This window comes from Pteronotus mesoamericanus, unplaced genomic scaffold (genome assembly GCF_021234165.1).
Source record: "Pteronotus mesoamericanus isolate MK-2021 breed Mesoamerican mustached bat unplaced genomic scaffold, CSHL_Meso_final contig_73, whole genome shotgun sequence".
In the NCBI taxonomy this organism is placed as follows: Eukaryota; Metazoa; Chordata; class Mammalia; order Chiroptera; family Mormoopidae; genus Pteronotus; species Pteronotus mesoamericanus.
Window position 1 is genome coordinate 19,198,543 of NW_026555245.1, and position 26,355 is coordinate 19,224,897.

Below are 26,355 nucleotides of genomic sequence, written 5' to 3' on the forward strand. Positions count from 1 at the left end.
CTTCTTGATATGTTTTATCTTATCTTGGAGCCATTTTGTAAACATGTCTTTTTGCCATCAGACCTCAAGTTCTAAGATGAGGAACAATGGTATTAAACCTTTATGTCTCCCCTCTGCTTGCTGCTCCTTCTAAATCCCCTTCACTTTGCTCGTAAGAGGAATATCATTTATGAATAACAGTATGGAATGTGGACCACAAATGCCATTAAAATATTAGAGTTTAGCTTTGTGATTATAGCCACACAGGTGACTTTTAAACAAATGAAAGAAACAAGTCCGGAGGCAGATGGAAATGCCCCCGTGTTCTCTGGGCGACCTAGGCTCCTCCTACCATGCTGTGGCCGCACTGGCCTGAGATCACTGTTCCCGCCACCATGCCCAATTTTCAGGGACCAGAAAGAAAGAAAGGGAAGGAAAATGGACCTCCTGTCCCTTTGAGGATATTTATTAGAAGTTTTATCTACCAATCCTGCTTACACTGCATTAGCCAGAATTTATTCCCATGGCTATTCCTTGCCATGAGAAAGGCTGGGAAATCTAGTCTTACTCAGACTGTGTGTGCCCAGCCAAGAGCTCAATTACGGCCAATCCCTGCCCCAAGACCCATCCAACTCTGCCCCCTAGAATGCGTGAGCCTGCAGAGTCTGCAGCTGACTCTCTCAGAGGACCCCTATCCCATGGTTTTATGTAAACGTGCATCTCTAATTATTGCCCTTCTAGCCCAGACTTAGCTAAGTGTTCCCTCCTGATTTTAGGAAGAAAAGCCAAATGTGAACTATCCCAATTCCAGTGCACAAATGGCCGCTGTATCACGCTGCTGTGGAAATGTGATGGGGACGAAGACTGTGCCGATGGCAGTGATGAAAAGAACTGTGGTGAGTAAAGAGTTTGACAGTCTCACTTGTCACCTCACTAGACCTATGCATTTTATTGGCAAGTAATGATGTTATCTTATCTTCTACAAATGTGTCAAGATTCTGAAATAGAATCTACTCCTAAGACTTCCTTTGAACCAGAGTCCAAAGATTCTATACTCTCTGGTCTAGAGGAATATAATTGAATGTTTGACGTGGGGTTATCAACTTGAGAACAGGAGTTCCTTTCAAATGGCAGGAACTGATCTATCTCAGATCAGGCAAACATTTGGTATATGCAGCTAGGAGAAGGGAGAGGAGGACCAGAAGTGGAGGCAGACAGAAGGAAACTGCTTAGAACAGACTTTCTTTTTTAAATTTTCAAATGGCTTTGATCCCCCAACCCCCAAGAGAAAACCATGAACAGTAAATAAATCGCCTAACGTTTCAGGGAGTTAATTAACTCCTGGCACAGAAACCACAAGCCAGCACAGATCAAAGATCAGATAAGAATTCTTTTTTTAATTCTCTGCCTACAATAGACACTAGTTCTAAAGCATTAAACAGAGTGGAAGACATCTCTCCCAAGATAATGGGGATACACCATAGTACCCATTGATCAGCATCTGTCAAAAGATCATTGTGAGGAATGCCTGCTTATGCAGTCAGTGTAAGCTCATGTCAAGTCAGAGCAGCTGAGAATTGCATGTTCTCATGTAGGTACCTTGAATGAATGCTGGAGTTTATGACCCTTTGTTCTACGTTGTAAAAATCCTGAAGCAAAGGTGTGTGTGAATGCCGCTGAGAACTTTGTCATTTTTGCCTTTTAAAACATGTTATGTAGGGCTGTCCGCTCACTATACAAACTAGAAACACAGAAGAATATCTTAATGTAGATTTCATCAACTGCCATCTTGTTATGCCATCACCGTATTTTTCCGTGTATAATGTACATCCATGGTTTAGTACTACCATGTATAATGTGCATCCTTATTTTTCCTTCAGAAATTTGGGCAAAAAAGTGCTCATTATACATAGCAAAGTACGGGTACCTGCTCCTTCATTCATCATTTACTAAAATATTATGGTGTAAACATTGTGGTTCCCTGTCCTATGCTTGAGCTCTCAGAGCAATACCATGGATGTTTTCATGCCCATCTGTGGATTAGTAACTAATTTGGAAGCATAGGAAGTCCCTTCTACAGTCTCAGGGAAGAAACTCCTCTCCAGTCTTAAGACAAAAATAGTGCTGTACAACTCTTTTTCATCATTTGCATTCTAACACTTAAGATTTTCATCTACTCCATAAGACATTAAGTTCCATGTTATTTCTGGGTTACCTAGGAAATATAATTCCCTCACTAAATATCCCACTAGTAGGACCCCACTCTTGTCAACTGTTCTCTTGGTGTAAGTAGCAATTCTTCCTCTAGTCTAAGCTTATTGGTTTGGCAAAACCCATTGTTTTTTTCTTAGAAAATAATTATTCTTTTCATGTTTGGAAAGTTTTTTACCAACTGACTAACCCTGTAATGGTTAGTCAGCTAAATGCTAACAATGTGCTGAAAATTTGAAAGGGACCACTTCGACTCAGGGGTTTCAACTAGGTACAACTCTTGGAGTTTAGAGTGCCCTAAACAAGAAGGGCCCTCTGGTTTAGCCTCTGATATTATAAAGGGGTGGGTGGGGGGAGTGATTAGAGTCAATTTCTAGTAGAAACTAACCTGGATTATGTTAGGGGTCATCAGTGGCTTTTCCTAAAATAGTCTTTTCTAGCCACATGGCAGGAGGGTTTGGTAGAGGCGATGAAGAACATGTGTATACAATCAAGATCACAAAAGAGGAAAAATCAAATATTTCTCGACCAGAATTTGTCTCTGCCTCTCAGGTATGAAAGCAGAGAAGGAAAGTGGCAGCAGTGCCCAGGGAAGCTCTGAATGCTTATTTTGAGATGTTCTGAAGGGAAAAGCTACACACTTACTTGAAACTTATAAAGCGACTTCCTGTTTTTCCTGTCCAACATCTTGATACTGAACTTGATTACAGTTTCAGCCAAGCTCTTTCTTTCAAGCATGTCACCTAGCATATTTAGTCAACCTGAGCTTGGATTCCACAAGCCATGTGTTCCTATGGGTCCCAGGAACTCGTTCATTTGTATTAGGCTGTCCCGATTCATCAGTAACTTAAATACCCTAAGTATGTAACTGGGAGCTCCCCTCACCCTGGACACATCTAAATTTCTGTCCATCTCAAGGCCCAGTTCAAATAGCCTTCTATTACCCTCCCAGTTTATGCACAGAGTGGAGAGAAATGGACTCAAACGATTTGTCTCTATTTATCTTTTGCTCAAACACTTTGTAGTACAGCCATCTTTCCTATTCCTGTAATATTTTATACTTTTTTAAATCATGTGGTCTCTTTACAACCAACCATTCCTTACTTCCTCTTTTACAACTCCTAAGGAATATCACAGGTTTAATTACAGCAACTGTCTCTATAGAACCCCCTCCCCCAACTACATGCTCAAGAGAACGTGGCCTTGGATGTCGTTTAAACATCAACATTGGGGTATCACTATTTCAGTGCTTTTAGACACGGGTGTGAATCAAAGAGCTAATGTGACCTTTCTTGTTTCCTTGGCTACAGAATTCAAGGAAAGAAATAATACTTTTCAGATCATCGTAATTCTTCATTTTGAGTTCTAGAAATTGATTGTAATCACTGTCTCCCCCCTTTACAATATCAGAGGCTAAACCAGAGGGCCCCTCTTATTTAGGACACTCTAAACTCTGAGAGTTGTATCAAGTCAGTACCCTGACTTGAAGTTGTCCCTTTCAAATTTTCAGCACATTGTCAGCTTTTAGTTGACTTACCATTACAGAATATTTGTTAGAGAAAAATGTTTTAAACTAGGAACTCAGATAGAATGTATAGGTACATGGGTAAGGAAGAATATAGTCTAAGAAGAATGAGCTTAGAATTGCCTATGTGGCTACTTTTTAAGACTTTTCTTAACCCTCTGATTTCCTCATGGGTAGGGTAACCAAGCTGCCTGGTTTACTTAGGACAGTCCTGGGTTTTGCTTTTCCTCCTGGTACAATTGACAGTGTCCCTTTCTACTGAGGTTCTAAGTAAGACAACAAGTTGCATGGTCACCCTAATTATAGGAGTAAAGGCTTGCCCTGGTAAGAATTATTAGCAGAATTGATACCTGGCAGGCTCATTTAACTCCAGCAGTCAGTTATGGATATTGGCACCTTCCATAGCAGCTTCAGTCACTTTGATCTGGTTGATGTTAGCCCACCCTGCATTCTAAACATGACCTCTCCTGTACTTGCACTCAGGCTTTCTCTATTTCTTATTTGGTGAGCTCCTCTGCACCAATAGACCTTACAGGGGGTAACGGGGTGACAGTATTCAGTACTGGGGCTTCTCCTATGTCTATTTGGACCCAAGTGTTGTTAAGATAATCCCCTAGAACAGTAATACTATGACCCAGTCATAAGATGGAATATTTGGCTATTAAACTAATGAAGAACTTGAATGAGTTGGAAGGCACTCATGAAGAGAATGAAACTATCACTTAATCTCAACATTATAAAATAGACAAGATGCAAGGAATCCCTAGATTGTAAGACAGTGAGAAACTTTTGTCTTACCTTGTCTTCAGTATCTAGCAAGTCTCTCAAATAAGCACCTTTCTTCCCTGGGGTGGGTGGGGATTTTTCTAAGGTTCTGCTTGATATTGGAAGTTGGGTGCTTATTAATCCAGCTTTATTTGCAAATAAAACATAACAAACCACAGTTTTACCCGCAATGGGAATATAGGGCTCTTGGGTTAAGTGACTTCAACTTTAACCCAGCAAATAAACTTTCGTAGTGAAGAAGACGTGTGCTGAGTCTGACTTTGTGTGCAACAATGGCCAGTGTGTCCCTAGCCGATGGCAGTGCGATGGGGATCCTGACTGCGAAGATGGTTCTGATGAAAGCCCAGAACAGTGCCGTGAGTGTGACTTGCTTTAGACTTGAACTTTTCCAAGCTGTTCTGTGTCTCATAGCTCTAAGTATTATTGAATCCAATACTTGGTGTTACTTTCCTCTGACTCCCTTAAAGTATAGCCTAGTTGACTCCAGAGTCAGTCAAGTCATTAACAGTTGATCAGTGTCCTTTAAGGAATGTTCTCCTTAGTCTAACAAGACTGACATTCTCTTGGGTAGCTTCACTATTGAATATTTAAGACTAAAGCCAGCATATTTCATTAAGAACTCCTTGACTAGGTGCACAGATTTCAAATATTTAATAATGATGAATCTGAGCAGATGGTACTCTGCTCCTGGAAGCTAATTTAAGATGTGAGGGTCCTGATAGGCCAAATATGAGCTTTTGGATACACAGCTTCTTATGTTGTGAAAAAAATCTATTTCTGAAGAGGTAAAGTGGCTAGAAGTAGGGTGATATAGTGATTTTTAACAAACTCATAACCTTAAGTTATTAAATTATAGAGATTATGACTTGTTTTTAATAGTAATTTCAGTTACTCAAATATATATCAGTGTTCTTAGGCTGATCTTCAGGAAGAAATCTATGAGATGATAGAGGAGGATGGTTTGGGTTTATTTGAATGTCAAGGTGAAGACAGTCTTAGAATTCAATTGAAGGCAGTAGAGACCTGTTGAAGCACTAGGGTGGAATATAATGAACAAAGTTTCAGTCTGGAAAATGGTTACAAAAGAAAATCAAACAAAGGAAAATAAATGCATGATATCAATTTTCTAGGCAAGAAGTGAAGGGAGTAAGAAGAATATTGGTCAAGGCAGGTGAGCTACTACAGGTAAAGACAGGTTCCATTAAGATTCAGCCCCAAGAGTTAGTATAGGATAACCCAGTAAAGTCAAGACTTACGGGATATCCCTACTTCGCAAAATGTGATTCTAAAGGAGGTTGTGAAGAAGGCCTGTAAAGGAATCTAGAAGGAAGACTTCATGGGTGTTAGACCAACTGGCCTTCAATGAAGTTGGGATTAGATATCTGGGTGTGCCACTTGCTATCCAGCAGATAAATAACAGTCAAGGAGGAGGCCAGCCAATAAACCTAACTATGCCAAGTAAAACAAAAGCCAGAACTGGGCAGGCCACAGAACCTTGAAGGAGAAACACAGTCAAGGCTCTCAGGTGTACTGCTAGGTAGCATAGCTTGGCATGGCTTCTAAGCAATGGAGCTGGCAAAGGATCTACGCAGGCTTCAAGTAGTAAGTCGAATTTCACCAGGCCACTGAGTTACAGGGGTACCACTTCCAAGCAGCACAGGAGCAGCGACTTTGCACTGACGAGTCTGGAGGCTCTTTTGAGACTGTATATCATCAACAGATATGAGAACATGCCGCACAAATGAAATCAGCTGTGGCGCCCATTCTACTCAGTGTATCCCAGAGTCGTGGAGATGTGATGGTGAAAATGATTGTGACAGTGGAGAAGATGAAGAAAACTGTGGTAAGAAGATCAGTGTTGAGTGGCTTATCCCAAAGACCCCTGTGCTCAAAGAAGGGTGGGCAGGGGAAGCTAACTTAAGCATGAAGATGCAGTTACGTTGACTCACTTTTCAGTGACTTCACTTTCTGCTCAACTACTTGTCCTTCTTAACTGCCTAAAAGTCTGCAAGAAGCTCACATGGTAATTGACCATTGCTTGCTTTGGTATTTCTTCTAGACAAATAGAAATAAAAAAGGTAAGTCACTCAAGGCACTTACATTTAGAAGTAGCTTAGTGAAGCACCAAGTGTGTGGGCTTTTATCTCTGTTAGGACAATAATTCATGGGTCCTCCTCACTCAATACCAGAAGGGCTAGCAAACACATTTCTAGGTCTACATTGGATCTTCTTTTTGATATAAATTACTTGAATATCATACAAGCATTTCTTAGCCGCAAAACCAGATTCTATTTTAACTTTTTTCCAGAAATTCAACTGGCACAAAAGTATTAATTAACATCCTGCTAGCAGATACCCAAAGAAAACTCTACCCAACCAGTGGTACCTTGGTCTTCTGTCACAGTTTCTACCTGTAAAAGCCAACTTTGTTTTCCTACCTTTCACGCTTCTGTTCTTAGAAAATGTGTAATAAATGCTACACGTTAAAGGTGAGGCCCTGGGAAAATCTCGAGGTTGAACAAACATTGTTTAGAATGTTCTTTCAAGCTACCGCCCGTTTTATAGGGCCTCTATAACTCCAGCTGCCCAGGAGCACGGTCCTCCACATGTGGTATACAAGTGCGCTGAGGATACTTGTAGTTGAAACAAGTCATGTGTGTAGAAATTACCTTCTGAGGTTGATGCCACTGCACCTAGTCCAATGAGTTTTGGTGTTTAATCCTAGCATTGAGCTTTATGTATTGGTAAGCTCTGGGGCTGCCAAGTGTTTCCCTCTTAAATTTAGACTTTGCTTCCCAAGAGAGTCGTAGTCTCTACCCTAAATACCACCAAATTGTGACCTTAATTCATTTGGCCGGAATTCAAATCAAAGTACAAACTGGCTTATCTTTGACTCTGACTAGCTTATCATTATTAGTGTACCTGGCTGGTAGATTGTGATTCTAGCCCTCGAAGTGACTTTCTAAAACTTGTAAGTATTTAAGATCTGTTATTCCTGATCCTCATTTGAAGGATCTAAAGAGAAGGAGCCATGTATGGTGGGATAACGTAATGGCTTCTTTTTGGTGATAGTGCCATAATGCTCATTTTGAATATATGTTTGCCTGAATGCCTGATGCATGATAGTCTCAGCTAATGATACAGTCTGGTCTGACAAGCACTATGTCCATTAAAAGATAACACAGTCTCTGCCTTGCAGGATGAAATCCCCTGTTTAAATTATTGATCACCTCCTATAATAGTCAACTGTAACTCTTGTCTCAAATTAATTTCTGTTCTTCAACCTTTTTCTTGGTCCTTTATTTCTGTTCTTATTCAAGTTTCCCTGCATCTTTTACATGGTGAGACTGTTCCTAGTATTCCAGAAACTTGGCTATTGATATAATTGCACTTTAACTTTTAAGTTAAGCTAGAAAGTTAGGGTTCATGATCAAAGATCTGCATGTTAGATTTTTGAGACAAAAGTCATAAAAGGGCCAGTCCTGATACACTCGCAATGGGGCATCCTCTCTTTCAATAGGCAACATAACTTGTAGCTCTGATGAGTTCACATGCTCCAGTGGCCGCTGCATCTCCCGGAATTTTGTATGCAATGGCCAGGATGACTGTAATGATGGCAGCGATGAGCTCAACTGTGCCCCACCGTCCTGCGGCGCCCATGAGTTCCAGTGCAGCGCCTCCTCCTGCATCCCCATCAGCTGGGTGTGTGACGATGATGCGGACTGCTCAGACCAGTCTGATGAATCCCTGGAGCAGTGTGGCCGCCAGCCAGCAATACACACCAAGTGCCCAGCCAGTGAGATCCAGTGTGGCTCCGGTGAGTGTATCCACAAGAAGTGGCGGTGTGATGGAGATCCTGACTGCAAGGATGGCAGCGACGAAGTCAACTGTCGTAAGTAGCACACTTATCACTAGGACATGTTTGGTTCTCTTCCATGTGTCCACTGGGGACAGTCTGGCTGGCTCTGTTCCATGGTGTTCTCTGCCTTATAGCTTCTCGAACCTGCCGACCTGACCAGTTTGAGTGTGAGGATGGTAGCTGCATCCACGGCAGCAGGCAGTGCAACGGTATTAGAGACTGTGTCGATGGTTCTGATGAAGTCAGCTGCAAAAATGGTAAAGGCTGCTTCTTGTGGGTTTGTCAAGGGACTGCTCTGATCAGACCCACTCATGAAATCACTCTTCTGTGTTTCCTTTTGTAGTCAATCAGTGCTTGGGCCCTGGAAAGTTCAAGTGCAGAAGTGGGGAATGCATAGATATCATTAAAGTATGTAACCAGGAACAGGACTGCAGGGACTGGAGTGACGAGCCCCTGAAAGAATGTCGTAAGTGAAGGGGTTGCTTAGGGACAGAGTTGGGAAGGTTAGTTAGATGTAGCGTGCCTAATGCTGTTTGGAACCTGTGCGATGTCTGGTTAAACTAGTTTACTTTTGTTGTTGTTGTTCTTGTTGTTGATGCAGTCATCATTTTCTTTCTTTTTTTATTGTTGTGCAAGCACAGATGTCTCCTCTTCCCCCCGCACCATCCTCCCCTGCCCCATCCACCTCCTCCTACCACCCTCAATACTAACCCCCTTTGGCTAAACTGCTTTTAAGGAACTAAGTTCAATTGTTGGACTTAGAGTAAATTTTTATGACTTAAAAGTCCAACCAGTAACAAACTAGTTCATGATTTACCTCCTTAAAGATAAATGATAAGTAATAGAAAAACTTGACCAAATCCTGCTTAATCAACTGACCAAGGAGATGGGGTCTTTTATTTCCCCAGAACACTCTAAGATGCATATCTATAAGACAAATTATTAGATCTTGGAAAAATCACAGGTTTGACTAGACTAACTAGATAAGTTATCACAGAGCATCTGGATTTTAAATGTTAATAGGACAAATACCAATTTGGAATAAGCTGTCAAGTAACTCAACTACATTTTTATTTCAGATGTAAATGAATGCTTGGTTAATAATGGTGGATGTTCCCATATCTGCAGAGACCTAGTAATAGGCTATGAATGTGACTGTGCAGCTGGGTTTGAACTGATAGATAGGAAAACCTGTGGAGGTGAGTCAAAGAAGAGAACCTAAGCCCTGGGGGTGATGGGAAAGGACAGTGTATCTCTGTCAGTTATGTAGGAACCGCAAGACTAATTCTAATTTCCCTCCTAGATATTGACGAATGCCAAAATCCAGGAATCTGCAGCCAAATTTGTATCAACTTAAAAGGCGGTTACAAGTGTGAATGTAGTCGTGGCTATCAAATGGATCTTGCCACTGGCGTGTGCAAGGCAGTAGGTAAATGGACTTGGATTGGTGTTGCTCTGGTACCTTTATGAGTAAGTGCTTATGAAAGGTACAGCCAATAACTACAACAGTGAGACTAAATAGGAAATTATAATAGTACTTGAGAGCAATACTACTAAGCTCATGATGCAGTATAATAGGTATAATAGGTTAAATAAAGATCATTTCCCCAGACTCCTGCCTCAGTCAATTTCTTTCGCACATGATACCATGAATACCTCCCAGGTTTGCTTACTTTCTGCTTCTGAACTTGAGTGCAATTCAAATAAGTAAGTTATTCATCAGCACCCTATTGTTGAATGCTGAGACCTTAGAGCTGCCTTCTTAAACAGTGAGAAACACTTGCAGGTCCCAGGGCACGGACTCAGGCAAGAGTTCTCCTGAGGTGGTCAGCAGTGGCTTCACTTTTTAAGTGCTCCTGTTTAGAGGAGGTAACTTAGAAGGATCTTACCTTCTTACAGCAAAACTAAATAAACTTGACTTGTGTCTTGCAGGCAAAGAGCCAAGTCTTATCTTCACAAATCGAAGGGACATCAGAAAGATTGGCTTAGAGAGGAAAGAATATATCCAACTAGTTGAACAGCTGAGAAACACGGTAGCTCTCGATGCTGATATTGCTGCTCAGAAGCTGTTCTGGGCTGATCTAAGCCAAAAGGCCATCTTCAGGTAACTCTCAGTTCCCTTCTTGGTATCTTGGCCTAACTCATTGTCACCTGGCTTTGGGGAAGGTTTGGAGGAATTTCTCTCATCTAATCTAGCATCTTAATTAGCTAGAAATAATAAATCTAAATACTAATTCTTTAACTTTTAAATTACTATCAGTTCCTCATTAAAAATTAGCAGTTACTTATGAAGTAAAAGATGGCTACAGCTATAAGATTATAACAGATGACATCTTAATTTCTCCTATTTTCTCCCCTTTCTCTACAGTTAATTGAGAATTATTTGTGGTTGCTATAATAAGAAATCGTAGTGCAGCTTTTTCTTAATGGGAACTATAGAAATTCAGGTGATGGCTACTGAAACAAATAGCTTCACTTAGAAGTGTGTGGTTCTTGCATATTAACTACATACAGCAACTAGATAACCTACATTATTGTTAATTTAGTATTTAGTAAGCAGCATGGTTAAATAATTTGAGCGGTGAGCTCTTTCAGAACCAAATTGTTGCCAATTTTGTAAGTAGAAAGTCCAATCTCTAGGCTCTGATGGTGTCAAACTCTTAAATTTCTTGTGACCTATTCTGTTTCAGTGCCTCAATTGATGACAAGGTTGGTAGACATGTTAAAATGATCGACAATGTCTATAATCCTGCAGCCATTGCTGTTGATTGGGTGTACAAGACCATCTACTGGACTGATGCGGCTTCTAAGACTATTTCAGTAGCTACCCTAGACGGAACCAAGAGGAAGTTCCTGTTTAATTCTGACTTGCGAGAGCCTGCCTCCATAGCTGTGGACCCCTTGTCCGGGTTTGTATTCTGTGTTTTTCATCATCTAGCCTTTTGGATGCTGTCTTCACTGGCCAGGAGCTTTCCTCATGCCTGAAGTAGAACTGAAATACCAACACATATCAGCTGCCCACAAGAAAGAATTATTTGGCCCTGGCTGGTGTGGCTCAGTGGATTGAGTGCTGACCTTTGAACCAAAGAGTCGCTGGTTGAATTCCCAGTCAGGGCACATGCTTGGATTATAGGCAAGGTCCCCAGAAGGGACAAAGCAAGAGGCAACCACACATTGATATTTCTCTCCCTCTCTTTCTCCCTCCCTCCCCCTCTCTCTAAAAATATGTAAATTTTTAAAAAATAAAAAAAGAAGAAAGAATTTTGTGGTTCAAGACATCATGGCACCATGATTGTGCAACCCCAGGAGGGCCTCACCCGTAGGACAGGGCTTCCCCGGGCAGTATGCCTGCTGGTTGGCATTGCGGAAACAACATTTCTGATTTGACGTACACCAAAGCTTGTGTCTGAACCCTTGTACTCACCCAGCTTCTATACAACCAATTTTTAATTTTTGTCTGAATGGTTTGTCAGGTTAGTTCTGGGTGATCAAACCTAAGTGTCAGCATGAGTCATGAGGATTTTGGTAACTATGTTATCTCATGGCTTTCATCTAAATGTGCAAGTTGTGGAAAGTCCAGTTGAAATCAACAGACCTCTCTAGAAACATTCCACTGAGAGGTTTCCTAAATTGTTACTAAGTTAAACAACAACAACAACAACAAAAAAAAACCACCAAAAAAACAGCTAAGGAAGCTAAGCCTCCGGTAATCAGAATTGTACCAGTGCAGCCTCACTAGCACACAATCAGCTACCCTTGCTATGAAACTTGACAGATATAAGCATCTCACTCCTCTGAAAGAATGGGCTTTTTAAAAACAAAATTATATAACTTGTGTCTTTTGGCTGACTTAATACATTAATATAGTGAATGAGCTGTAGATTCTTAGTGTTAACTTTTGTTTATGCAGAACACACTTTATATCCTGAAGTGTTACTGTTTGTCATAATCAATCCCTAGAGTGTTCTGTTCACTCTTTGAACACTTGTCCTAAGCTACACCTTTATTTTTTTCTAAATCACTGAGGCTTATTTCTAATTTAATTCTTCTCAGATTTGTTTACTGGTCAGACTGGGGTGAACCAGCTAAAATAGAAAAAGCAGGAATGAATGGATTTGACAGACGGCCACTGGTGACAGTGGATATCCAATGGCCTAACGGAATTACACTTGGTATGTATGTTCTTCCTACATTGACCACCGATTCAACAGTCTTCACAGAGTTTTAATTTATGTCTATAGTTAATTCTGGACTACAGCACACAATTCTATAGCAGTGATTTTGCATGAAAATAACTAAGCAATACAAACAGAATGGTGAATTTAAATTACCCACTCCATAATTATTAGCTTTTCTTTCTATTTGGGCCGAATACATGATACAAATTCAGTGAATTTGGGCCTTGGAAACTCCCACCTTAAATCCTCCTGGCATAGGTGCCTTAGCATTGCTCAAATTGCATGCTTATAACAGTTTTCTCCTGGCTCACAAGGGGAGAACAACAAAATGCTAGCCTCTTTTAAAACTTCTATTATGTGAATAACATTTCTTAAGTCAGTTACTTTGAAAATCTTAGTCACTCCTTTAGTTTCCCAAAATGAATGTATAGCTTTGGCGTGCTGCCTCACAAGATTTGTGGGATCCCATTAAGAACCCCTGCTGGAGACGGAACTGTGAAAGTCAAATATTGGATTCCTTACATATTTTAAATGGAAGCCAGAGCAATACTGCTTTACTATACAATGAAATTCTTTTCCTGCCTAGACCTGATAAAGAGCCGCCTCTATTGGCTGGATTCCAAGTTGCACATGTTATCCAGTGTGGACTTGAATGGCCAAGATCGTAGGATTGTGCTAAAGTCTGTGGAGTTCCTAGCTCATCCTCTCGCACTAACGATATTTGAGGTAAGACACATGCCTCACGTGTAAGTGCATGCCTTGGAGTTACTGTGGCCCCCTGGGGAGAGAGAACAGGCGTCAGGGAAGGAGGGAGGGCAGAGGAGCATGACTTGAGAAGCTTCTTTCACTTAAAACCTGGGCCAAGTTAGATATTGGTTCCTCTTTAGCACTTTTAAAGTGTATAGCACTTTAAAAAAACCTGAACTTGCTTCTCTTGCAGTTTGACATCCCAGTGTTGCAGACCAGCCTTCAGTAAACTCGCTCCATTAAATTGCCAGTAAACAATAATGACCTTAGTTAGATAGTGACTTGTGTTAATCCTACATGTACGTGCTAATTTGGGGGTTCTGTTTTAGGATCGTGTCTACTGGATAGACGGGGAAAATGAAGCAGTCTATGGTGCCAATAAATTCACTGGAACAGAGCTGGCCACTCTAGTTAACAACCTTAATGATGCCCAAGACATCATTGTTTATCACGAACTCGTACAGCCATCAGGTAACCTGGGGAAGCAGGGCCCCTCATGGCTACTTTAAGAGCAGGAGCATGACCCTGTACCTGCTGGGTATCAGTAGCTCTTCAGAAATTCAACTTGCTCTAAAATGGAACTTTCCCTCCTGTGCCCTACCAAACACTTCAAACTTGGTGTTTGGTATATCTTATTTCTGACTTACTAGTGATAGAGCTTCAGAACTTCAGCTCTCATATTCCCTTCCAGCCCTTCATGTTCAATCCTTATTTCAGTCTTTTCCCCATCCCCTTGGCCTTCATTCCCTTTGGCTAAGACTATGGAACTAGCCTCCAGAGTAGCCACAAACTTCCCCTTCCTCCATCCCATATGACACATCTTTTACAAGATTGTGTAGATGCTCAGACACATCTGATCATATTATCTCCTGCTTAAAAATACTTGGCTGGTTCTATATAAATGAAATCCTTAACATCAAACCCAAAAGTTTTTACACAGAAAAGAAAAATCAACAAAACAAAAAGACAACCTACTCAATGGGAGAAAATACTTGCAAATGATACATCCAATAAGGGGTTACTATACAAAATATATTTAAAAACTTATACAACATAACGCACAAAAAAATCAAACAACCCAATTAAAAAATGGACAGAGGACCAAATAGACATTTCTCCCAAGACAACATGCAAATAGTCAACAGACATGAAAAAAAGGCTCAACGTCACTAATAATCAGGGAAATGCAAGTTAAAACCACAACGAGGTATCACCTCACACCTATCTGAATGGCTGTCATCAGTAAATCAACAAACAAGCATTGGCAAGGATGTGAAGAAAAGTGAACTGTTGTATACTGTTGGTGGGATTGTAAATTAGTACAGCCATATGGAAAATGGTATGGAGATTCCTCAAAAAAACTAAAAATAGAACTGCCATATGATCCAGCAATTCCACTTCTGGGTATTTACTCAGAGAAAGCAAAAAACAATAATTCAAAAAGATAAATGCATGACTAGTAATGCAGCATTTCTAGTAATAGCCAAATATGGAAACAACCTGGATGTCCATCAATAGATGAATGGATAAAGAAGATACACACACACATAAATATATACATATACACACACAATGGAATTTATTCAGCAATAAATAAGAATGAAATCTTGCTGTTTGCAAGGATCTAGAGAGCATTATGATAAGTAAAATAAGTTAGAGAAAGACAAATACTGTATGATTTCACTTATACACAGAATTGAAAAACAAAATAAAGAAAAAAACAGAAACAGACCCATAGATATAGAAGAGAACAAGTGAGTGGTTGCCGAAGGGGAGGGAGTAGGGGATGGGAATGAATTTTTTTTAATCTATTATGTTACAGGTATGCTTCCAGGCCCTGGAGATATAAGGTTGAAAAAGTGCTTTAGAATCCATAGAATCGAATGCTCACAATTTCTCAAGAGCCCTAAAGTACATTCATTTAAAAAAAAAAAAAGAGAGAGAGAGGACATAGGATTAAGTCTTCATGACCTTGGGTCAATGGTTTCTATTACATGATGCCAAAAGCACAAATGACAGATGAAATAGCTGAAAATAACTTCATCAGAATTCTTTTAAATTTTGCGATTCAAAGCATGCTATCAAAAAAGTGAAAAGGCAAACCAAGAATGGGAGAAAATATTTGTAAATCGTAAAGCCAAAAAAGAATCTATTCCCATAATATGTAACGGCCTCTTACAACTCAAAAATTAAAAAAAAATATTCAATTTTAAAATGGGTAAATGATTTTAATAGACATTTCTCCAAAGAAACTGTGCATGTCCAGTAAGTACATGAAAAGATGCTCAAAACCTTTAGCCATTGGGAAAATACAATTACTAAGCCACAGTGAGGTACACTTCCCAAGTCTTAATATTGCGAAATGAAAGAGGAGAATTTGAAAGGACCACATACTGTGGTCTTTTATATGACACCTTGGAAAAGGGAAAATTACAGAAATAGTAAACAGGTTAGTGGTTATCAGGGGCTTGAGAGAGAAAGACTGGCTAGGTGAGGGGAAACTGTGTGTGTGTGTGGTGGGTAAGGGGAGTGTATGTATGAGAAGGAGGGAGGGAGGGAGGAAACCCTTAAACTTCCATGTAACTGGGTTCCTTCCACTTTGTGAGAACAAGTCAAGACAAAGCGAGGAGAACACGCTTACCTCCTTCCTCTGAGCCTTCACTATAAGCTTTGGACCCATAGTGAGAGCCACCCCGATCACTCAGCTCCATTCTCTGCCCGCTCCTTCACCACCCATCTGTTTAAGGCATCACACTTGTTCTACTTCCAGGAAGTTTCTCTGGATTTGCGGTGTCCTTTGAGCATGCTGCCTATACCTTTATATTTACTCTTCATTGGTATTGTTTTTTTATTGATTTATAGAGGGAGGGAACGAGGGGGTACAGAGAGAGAAGAAGAGAAAGGTCTATTTTTTCATTCCACTTATTTCCACAATCATTGGCTTATTCTTGTATGTGCCCTGACCAGGATCAAACCCGCGACCTTGGCATATCAGGATAATGCTCTGACTAACTGAGCTACCTGGCCATGGCCAATTTGTATTGGTTTGACTTGAAGGTTTGACAGAGTAGACAAGTGTAAGCTCCTTGGGGACAAGGACTCATGTCTTCAGCAGTAGAACAGGCCTTCATGTACATAACGGACACTGGCGTACTTATAAAGGACTTTTGTTTCTGACCAGGTAAAAATTGGTGTGAAGAAGACATGGAGAATGGAGGATGTGAATACTTATGCCTGCCAGCACCACAGATTAATGACCACTCTCCAAAATACACTTGCGCCTGTCCCAATGGGTACAATCTAGAAGAAAACGGCCATGAGTGCCGAAGTAAGGCTTTTTACTTTTCAGCAACAAGCAGGACATACAACAGGCAATAGAATAAGACACTAGCTATAAAAAGTAGGATGGCTTTAATAATTCTGTTTTAACTAACTCTTGGAATAGATTTGAGAACACACCTGATACTGTTGCATACCAGTGTTGACACAATTACTTTAGAATTGACTTTTTATTTCAACATTAGTTGAGTCTATAGATGACACTTTAGTCATAGCTTTAATGTGCTTCATACTGATCTGTGCCAATCAGTCCCATAACAGCACTGAGCTAGCCAACTTGCAGATGATAGAACGGTCTTAACATTTTCCTCCAAAGAGAGAGGCCTGAAATTGTGCTTAAACAAGGTTATGGCTACAGGAAACCTCATGACCCCAGTGGGTAGCATCATCTTAAACTCACGCTTAAAATTGCGTTTTAGTCTTCTGTTCTTAGCTTTTGATTAAGTGGCAAATTAAACTTGCATGTTGTGAGTAAGGAACTCATATTATGTGCTTTTTATTAGTTTAATACTGAGTCCCTGCAGAGACTAGCTCAGTTTACTGAGAAAGTAGTTGCAAGACAAACTGGCAGTAAGAGTAGTATGCCCAGTAATCTGTTTTCAAGAGTATTTCTTGCAACTTTCAGGAGACTGTACATTGCTTAGAGCCACCATGAAGTGTGGCTGTGCATCTTTCTGAACTGTCAAATTTCAGATGCGCACTCTTCTGCCCAAAGCCTCACGTGTCTGGTTTGGCCTGAAGACTGCTGTTTCTCCCAGTGTTGACATGGCCGCCCTGCAACTTAGTTCAGCAGCGGTTTGCCCATTTCCCATGGTGTTAAAATAACCTGTCTCAAGGCTTGTGTAGACTAAACAGCTGGCCACTCTGGAACCTTGGCATTAACCAGGTTCTTGATTTTTGTAATTCAGGTACTGCAGCTACTGTGACTTACACTGAGACAAAAGATACCAACAGAACAGAAATTTCACCAACTAGTGGACTAGTTCCTGGAGGTATTGGGTTCAGTACTGCAAACTGTTAATCTCAACTAACAGCCACACTCTTTGTATCTATTGCTTAAATAATTAATACAGCCTTTAACTACTAGTTCTGCCTCAGTTGGTAACCTCCATTTAAACTCCAAAGACTAAGAACCTGCAAATCTTAGCCTGACCTGACTTATTAAGGTTTGTGTTACAGAAATGTTAATGAAATGGTTATCACAGCATGTGACTCTCAAATACTTCTAGATCAGTTGTTGCTGGTATACAATTGTAGTAGATACTGAATATTAATGATGGATGCAAGGGCATGAGGCCCTCTACCAGACGTGTACATTTCTAAGTCTGAATTTAGATCCTTCTAAACTGATTCTTTTTATTCCCCTATAGGGATCAACGTGACCACAGCAATATCGGAGGTCAGTGTTCCCCCAAAAGGGACATCTGCTGCCTGGGCCATTCTCCCCCTCTGTAAGTAAATTTTTATATATCTGAATCCCACGAACTTCTTAGAGGCCAGATGGGCATTTATAGCTCATCTAGAGATACTCCTCCCATGGCCCCTTGTACTGTCACAGCACTCGTGACACTGAGTTACATTTGCTCCCTCCCCAGCAGGGCACACTGAGCTGAGAGTCCATACCTTTCTCTTCGGTGGTACCCTTTGCACAGTGACTGGCAGTGATAAATGTGTGGCTCTTACCTGAAAGGTGCTTATTGCTTTCTACTTCCAAGGGGCTAGCCCCCTTTCACAATAAGTCCCTTTCAGTAAAGAACACTGTTCTAGCCCCTGTTACAATATGCATATTGCTTCATCCAGAGGAGATACACAATGTTTAAATGCTTTCCCGAGGAATTATAGGACTTGGAGAGAGTAACTTAAAAATAGGCATTTTCAAACCCAGGGAGAAGAATCTCTAAAACCACTATTGGGCATGTAAATTCTAAGGCCTTATGCTAACATGGCCTCTTTGTCCTAAATTACTGGATTCCAAGCTTAGTTATCACACTAGGAGGACCACTTGAAGAGCACTCCACAAGCTTCTGCAATTTTAATTCAGTCAGCCTGGGGAGGGGCCCAGAACACTACACTTGCCCAGGCAGGCATGCAGAGCTCAGTACCAGTCCACAGAACAACACTTAACCACTGGTCTGAACTTGTTTCAAGCTCCTGGCTCATTTATATTCTAACTTCTAGTTATCCCAGCTTCATAAAACATGAAAATTTTATGAATGTCAGTTATCATGGACTCATGAACATAATCTTTCTTCTGTGTGTTGAGACTAGACCTTGCTTAGTTCCCTTCTAACTTTTTTCAGTGCTCTTGGCAATGGCAACAGTGGGTGGCTACTTGATGTGGCGGAACTGGCAACATAAGAACATGAAAAGCATGAACTTTGACAATCCTGTGTACTTGAAGACCACTGAAGAGGACCTGTCAATAGACATTGGCAGACACAGTGCTTCTGTTGGACACACATACCCAGCAGTAAGTCAGCTTTGTGTCTTTTTGTGCCATGGCTTACAGTAGGGCTTTTTGGAAAGGAGACTTCAAACTCAAGCTATGTCTGCCTGGGTTAGGAAGATCCAGTAGGACCATGGACCCACCAAATACTTCACCTACTAGAGATTAGACAGTTTAGCCCGTTAGAACATAAGTTAGGCGGTTGATAAGCATCTGCCGCATATAGAATGAGAAGTAACGTCAACTGCAGGCCATCACTATACTATTTGAGATATTTTTGGCATAGAAACTACATATAAATATTTGTATGAACCAAGTAGCTCCTTTTTGAACTGTTAAATCAATTGCCTACTGGGTACTTAAAAGTAAATTAGTATATCATATACAGAGAAGTTGGCTTCCAGTCAGAGTAGTGAGCAAGCTGCTTTGGGCCAAAACTACCAAATGTTTGAAAGTGTCCTATCCCACCTAACATAGTTAGCTTTTCTTTCAGCAGTAGAGTCAATCACTTGTCCTTTAGTTGAAACCCAAATCGGGTATTTGGCTCTCACTTAGTCTGAACGAAACAAGTCCTGAGCACTCCGTCTCAAGCTCTCCAGTGAAACAAAGAATAGCAGCCAATTCATAGCACATGTGTCTTTTCATATTTTTCTCCAGGATGTAAGATTATCAAGTAGAACAGGCAGAATCAGTCACACTATTTCCTCTCTCTATCAAGGAGATACAGTTAAATTCAAGTTAAAATATATTAGTGACACAACTCAATACTGTTTTGGCTCTGACTTCCTTTCTATGCACCTTTGATTTCTGAATGACCAACTCAAAAGCAAGGTCCATTGTAAAGACGAGAGCTGCCACCAGTGAGTGATCACCAAGCTCACTCTCTATTTTTTTCTTTTCCACAGATATCAATTGTAAGCACAGATGATGATCTAGCTTGACTTCTGAGACAAGTCCCTACCTTTGAGATCTAAACCAATAATACTCTAATTTGGAATGGTAACCGAGCCAGCAGCTGAAGTCTCTTTCTTCCTCCAGACTGGAAGAACGTCAAGATATCTTTGTGTGGATCAAGCTTGTGTACTTGATCATTTTTATATGACTTTCATAAATATTCCTGTCCACATTCTGCTTCAGCTTTGGATGTGGTTACCTGTAACCCTTGAATTTCTAGACAGTATTGCCATCTCTGGCCAAATATGCACTTTCCCTAGAAAGCCATATTCCAGCAATGAAACTTGTGCTATAGTGTATACCACCTGTACATACATGTATAGGCCATCTGTAAATATCCCAGAGAACAATCACTATTCTTAAGCACTTTGAAAATATTTCTATGTAAATTATTGTAAACTTTTTCAATGGTTGGGACAATGGCAATAGGATAAAACGGGTTACTAAGATGAAATTGCCAAAAATTTGTAAACTAATTTTGTACCTGTGAATGAAATCTTTGACCTCAATGGAGGTTTGCAAAGACTGAGTGTTAAAACTACTGTACATTTTTTTCAAGTGCTAAAAAAATTAAACTAAGCAGCTTAACCATGGTTTTGTGCCTATTCCTCTAGGAAAAACTATAAATAGTCTGAGTAGTATCAAACATTCTAACTAAATATATGTGCTATAGACCTTGATGTTGTATAACTAAGTCTATGATTTTGCTAGTTGTTAAAATAACCAAACACTAAAAGGACAAGATACCAATTAATATTTCTTCTCCAAATGTATATTTTCCTAAACACACACACACACACAACAACAACAACAACAACAACAACAACAACAACAAACACCTAGGGTAGCCTGTACCTAGAATTCCTCTTGTTTAGAGAAATGTTTCTTTTCTCATTAATTTGTCTTCTAATCAGGAAACATATGTCAAGATTTCTATTAATTCTGCTTCCTCATACTGAGGTCTCAGTTTTCCATGTTCTATAGTTTATATAGTTCAAGGACAAGTTACTTCTAAGGCATGTGAAAGGACTTTCTTCATTTATAAATTTAGACAATCTACCATGAAGAGGGCTAAGAAGGATAACAAATAGTGTCATTCTTCAACAATCTAAAGCAGCGGTTCTCGATTCTCACTGGGGTTAGTGTTAGCAGCTATATCACCTGGAAACTTGTTAAAAATGCTAAATCAGAAACTCTGAAGATAGGGTTCAGGAATATGTGTCACAAGCCCTTCAGGTGATTCTGATGTAAACTGATGTATGAAAAGCACTGTTCTTATGTTATTTCACAAAGAATCTGTAATATCTCCTAATTTTTCAGTCTTGTTGGCATAGGATGGATTCCTTCTATGGACAATTTCTAAGACATTTAGTGTGAAGAACAGATCAGGAATTTAGGTAGAAGAAAAAGTAGCACAGGGATTTAGGAAGTTTTCCGTCAGATTGGCCATAACGTCCATTCTCTAAAGGCTCAGGATGTCATCAAGCAAGAGAAGATTCAAGGCTTGGAGCCCTGGGAAGGTGCTCTAAGTCCAAACAAGATGGGGAGTCAACTGCAGAAGGTGCAGCGATTTCTCTGGGGATGAAATGACAAATGCAGTAACAAAAGGATGAAGAGAAGCTGTCCTGAGTGGCTAAATGGATTGGTGGTTGAGTCCTATTCCACTTGGACCTGGAATATAAATAAGACAGTTGACATCTTGCTTATGGCTTAGGCAAAGAGATCAATAACCCTAGACAAAGAAGTTACTTCTATCATCTTGTCTAAAACATACCTCTTGTGTTTTTGATCACATAGATGGAAGTGAAAGAATAGGCATGGACCTTTTCTTTTGTGGGAGGTGTCGAAGCCAAGTGTAAGGAAGGAAAAGGCTATGGTCGAGGCAGGTAGGACTCTATGCTGGCCACCTGCTGTTTCCTCTTCGAATAGTCATTACACTACACATGATGTGGCCTGTTGACATGAGGCATCTGAAGTGCCTATTTGATTAGCCGGTTAGCATTCATCATATCTTAACTGTGAAGACCATTTGGTTGACTGGTACTTTGACCCTGCTGTGGTATGAAACCCCCTGGTTTATTTTTTTTAATTGGAGCAATACAAATTATCTCCTAGGAAGCTTAATGATACCAGTATTACAAGTATTATATAGTAGTAGCCCACTAAAAGATCCAAAGTCATTTTTTAGGAACAAAATCAAGTATTATTCTCCATTATCTTCTCTTGGATTCCAGCCCCTAGTGTGTTCCTTGCAGTTCTAGGTCCCAATTTCCATCCTTCAAAGAATCTAAACCATCTCCTTCTTACCTTGCCCACCCCAGTAAGTAGCCAAGGACAGAAACTCTACCTTAAGAGGAACAAACTTTATGTAAAGAAATAAAATAACTAGATATATTGAAATTAGAGAAAGTATATAGCTAGGCAATTCAGCATGCAATAGTAGTTCATGAGGGACTAGAACCTTGGGCTTCAGTATGCAAACAAGAACTTCAAGAATCCTGTGTGAAACATACTGGCATAAGTTTGCTGTGTGTCTGGAGTTTACTGTAGGAGATGAGAATTAAGAGGTAAAATATGAAGCTTATTTAACAATAAAGTTCGTTTGACTCCTATCACACAAAAATCACTGAAAGTGGGTGCTCCAGAGACTTCAGGAATTGCAACTAAGACTGATGATAGGAATGAGCAAATGTGTGGCCCCGGTAAAAAAAAATGCAGCCAAGTGTCTGAGTCCAAATTTTTAATTGGCCTTTGCAAGCTATCTCTTTGGTGAGAAATAGCCCCAGTTGTTCAACAAGCTCCCTTAAAACATTCTTGTAGCCATTTTAAAGTTTTGGCATCATTTCCAAGCCTCTGTTTTTCTATTCTTGATGAACACAGGGCAAAATAATAATAATAATAATAACAATAATAATAATGGCTTATACTTTGGCTCTCACTTCTATTCCTTATATCTAAGCCAGATACCCCTTCTCAAATAACAGAGTGATAGGACATTTAAAGGACTAACTCTTCAGTTAATACTTAGAAATGTGAAACTTAACTAAAGCTTAATTTTTTTAAACTCCCTTCACCCACAACCAAAAAATTCTAGTGGGGTGTACCCGTGTATCAGGTAGTTTAATTGCAATAATTTCCCAGAATTCTTAACCTAGGGAAGCAGTTTATTATTTTGTACCCAAACAGAAACTAGAATCCTTGCTTTGCTTTTAATGGTGAGGAAACTTGCCAGACAAACAAAAGCAACCATATACACTTTTGCCACACAAATTACGTCCAAGAATGAAGTACAACCTGCTAATCTTGTTTCCAAATACAGAGGGAATGAATATGAAGATGAGACAATGGCTTATTCTTTGGACTCATTTCTCTCAAATCAGGCACGGAAGCTTTCCAGCTCAAAATAGCATCACGGGAAGGGCCACTGGCCTCTGCGCATTGCCCATCCCCGTGCGCTCTCACATGTGAAAAGCTGAATGTGAGTTTGCAGGGAGGTCCTGAATGTGAAATCTGGGGGTCTAGAGATCAGCTACTAAAGAACAGGTTACAGCAATGTCCCATCTCTCTACTGTGTCTCCTGAATCTGTTCAGCATCTTTGAGGCTGGTTCATCAGAGATCAAGTACGAACTGGCTGACCGTCCCCTGTAATTCTCTTTCCATCCATGCCCACCGAGACGGGATAAGATGCGCTGAGGGTAGGGATGCCGCCTCTGCAGGCGACCCTGTGGCACATCATAAACAGCTTTTTTTCTTCACTGTGCTTAAGAAAAAGGTGAGGTTGGCAGCAAGGAGATTAACAGCACTGACTTCTGCATCGGTCTTGCATGTGGGGCCTTGTCAAGTTACTAATCTTCGTTCTAAATGGAGATGATGAGGGCTGTCTTCTGTGACATGGTGAGGATAAAATGCTCGGCACAGAGCCTGGCGTTCAGTAGGTGCAAGGCAAATGTCACTGCTACATGTCACTGTCGGTGATACGGCTCTTTGTATTTATTGTGTCATAGCCTAGAAACTGATAAGCAACCTTGCCAGTGAGACATACAGGTCACTTGACTCATTACTGTGGGTAACATGCATTAGACCTTGTCCCAAGTGTTTGCCACTACACCTGTCTGATGAGATCTAAGTCTGAAATTCAAGTAGCGCTGTCACCTGCCAATAGTTAAAAAGGCTGAAAGGATTGCATGGTTTAAACCACAGAGACAAAGGTGCCATGGTCCTGCCTCAGCCTTTTGACTTTACTGCCTGAGGCATGGAAACAAATATTTGGGGGTCTCCTCAGTCTCCCTTCACTTCTTACATTATGTTTAATTATGTACTAAATAAATGCTTTCATGTATTTTATTTCATCTTCACAAGAACCCGAATAGGTAAGTATTTATCTCGAATGTGAAAACTGAGACTATGAATAACATGTGATTTCACACCTTATGTGCTTACTGCCATCTCCTCTCAGAAAGAGAGGCAGTGCTGTGTCAAGGTTAAGTTGGATGTCACATTGTCTGTTTGCTGAGTCCCCTTTACTGCTAACCATGGGGTGCTTCAGCAGCTCCTCAGGTGTCTCAGTGCCATAGTGGCTGGCTTCCACCGTGGCTGTGCGCCGCGAGTACAAGGCCAGCATGCTACATCAGGTGAGCACAGGGTAACTTGTGTGGTTACATGTCATGCTTACAAAAGGCTAGAGGTTCCTGCATCATTTTCCTTTGCCATCTGTGTGAAGCAGAAATAGAATACTAGATTGCAAAGTAGGAAGTAAAGATTCCCTAAAGGAATTGAAAGGCATGCAACATCATTCCTGTGTATAAAGATATTGGGGAAAACATGCTGTAATGCGGCAAGTCTTAAACGGTAAGACTTTCATAAAGAAAGACTTGCCCAAGAAGACAGGAAGAACTGTGACTTGTGTCAGCTGAGTGATGATGCTGTAACTCCTGGATTGCGTATTAGATATTATGGAATCTACCCCCAGAGACCTCAATATTTCTCAGTGTGCGCCAGGAGGAAGGAATTCTTTGAAGAAAATGAGTGGCTTTGGAAAAACTCTCTTGCCCTTTTAAAAATTCCACTTGATACCAAAATGTGATTTAAGAGTATGTAATGCCTTAGGAGTCCAGTGCATGCAACTGAATTAGCATGCTCAGGATCTTCAGAACTCTAGAGGTATGTGTTGGAACACATCCAGTCCTGCTGACCTGTAGATAAACATTTTCCTTTTATTAATGAACTGTGCATTAAACTTAAATAAAAGTTTATTTTTGAGATAATTGTTGCAGGTCTATTTCTAAAAAGTGTTTACTTAGATCTTTGTCCTTTTCTCAACTGAACCACTGAAGATGGCTCAGTCATCCCACTCTGTCCAAGGACTAGGACCACCCAGTTCTGGACTCATCAAGTTGAAGGACTGAGAGATGTCCCCTTTCTTGCCATTCTTGGAAGTATTGTGCCTTACGATAGGCAGCCACTGTGCTTCTCTCTCAAACACTCCCTTTTCATTCCTTCCATGAAATAAATGAACATCAAAGCTACTATGACCAAGGAAGCTTAGGCTAGAGCGTCCTCCCTTGAGTGATTGAGAACACGTGGTACCTGGTGAAGGGACTATGCCCCACAGTGGCAGGACAAGACAGGCCTTGACAAGCAAGTAAAGTCATGTCAATACTGTCCCCTCATCAGCTTTTAAGTAGTCTGTATTGCAATTCATTTACAATAAGGCTGAATTTTTGAGACCCTTAAGAGATACTCCATGTGAAACTTTTTCCAGTCAATGGCCCCCAATTATTTGAATTATATTGGATGCTAAACCTTGAAATTGGCTCAGCAAATCCAGAAAAGTAGTTGGAGAAAAATAAGTAAATTGAGGACAAGAGAAACTGTCAAAAAAAATCTTCAAAGGTTTAATGGTTGGCTCTTCATGAATTTAAGGATTCACTTAATGAGTAAAATGTTGCATGAATACCAGCTTTGCAGTGAATTGGATATAAGTTGGGATGTTTTCTGTACCATTTAACTAACTGTGGCCACAGGTAAGTTGCTTACCATCCAGCTTTGGTCCTCCTCCAAAAATTATAACACCTACCCATGTAGGTGTCTCATAAGAGAGAAAAGCAACACATACAAAGCGTTTTACTCAAATGATAGCTGCTATTTCCCTCTCTAGGGCCAAAAAAAAAGTATGATTCATTTAAAAAATTGTGAAAATTCTTTACTTGTGTTCATTTGGAGATCTGATTTTGGTTGCATTCATGAAATCCCATCTGCAAGTGTTCCTTTTTGGGTCTCCCCTTGAAATACTAGCATGTGACAATATTTTTTTACTCCGAGAAATCAAGA

The 26,355-nt window shown here is 40.3% G+C and overlaps 1 protein-coding gene across 2 annotated transcripts in view; it reads left to right on the top strand.

Moving 5' to 3' along the window:
* VLDLR (very low density lipoprotein receptor) overlaps positions 1-20,819 on the top strand; it is a 32,187-nt gene extending 11,368 nt beyond the window's left edge. The window contains exons 3-20 of one of the 2 annotated variants that reach the window (XM_054583069.1): positions 756-875; positions 4,735-4,857; positions 6,222-6,344; positions 8,022-8,393; positions 8,495-8,617; positions 8,704-8,826; positions 9,440-9,559; positions 9,664-9,789; positions 10,293-10,464; positions 11,051-11,269; positions 12,414-12,532; positions 13,125-13,264; positions 13,615-13,756; positions 16,467-16,613; positions 17,533-17,616; positions 17,995-18,075; positions 18,925-19,094; positions 19,976-20,819. In XM_054583069.1, coding sequence (XP_054439044.1) covers positions 756-875; positions 4,735-4,857; positions 6,222-6,344; positions 8,022-8,393; positions 8,495-8,617; positions 8,704-8,826; positions 9,440-9,559; positions 9,664-9,789; positions 10,293-10,464; positions 11,051-11,269; positions 12,414-12,532; positions 13,125-13,264; positions 13,615-13,756; positions 16,467-16,613; positions 17,533-17,616; positions 17,995-18,075; positions 18,925-19,094; positions 19,976-20,011 — 2,540 coding nt within the window. In that variant the 3' untranslated portion in view covers positions 20,012-20,819. The remainder of the gene's footprint in view (positions 1-755; positions 876-4,734; positions 4,858-6,221; positions 6,345-8,021; positions 8,394-8,494; positions 8,618-8,703; positions 8,827-9,439; positions 9,560-9,663; positions 9,790-10,292; positions 10,465-11,050; positions 11,270-12,413; positions 12,533-13,124; positions 13,265-13,614; positions 13,757-16,466; positions 16,614-17,532; positions 17,617-17,994; positions 18,076-18,924; positions 19,095-19,975) is intronic. The other variant, XM_054583070.1, reaches the window with a different exon arrangement.
* Positions 20,820-26,355: the final 5,536 nt, after the last annotated feature.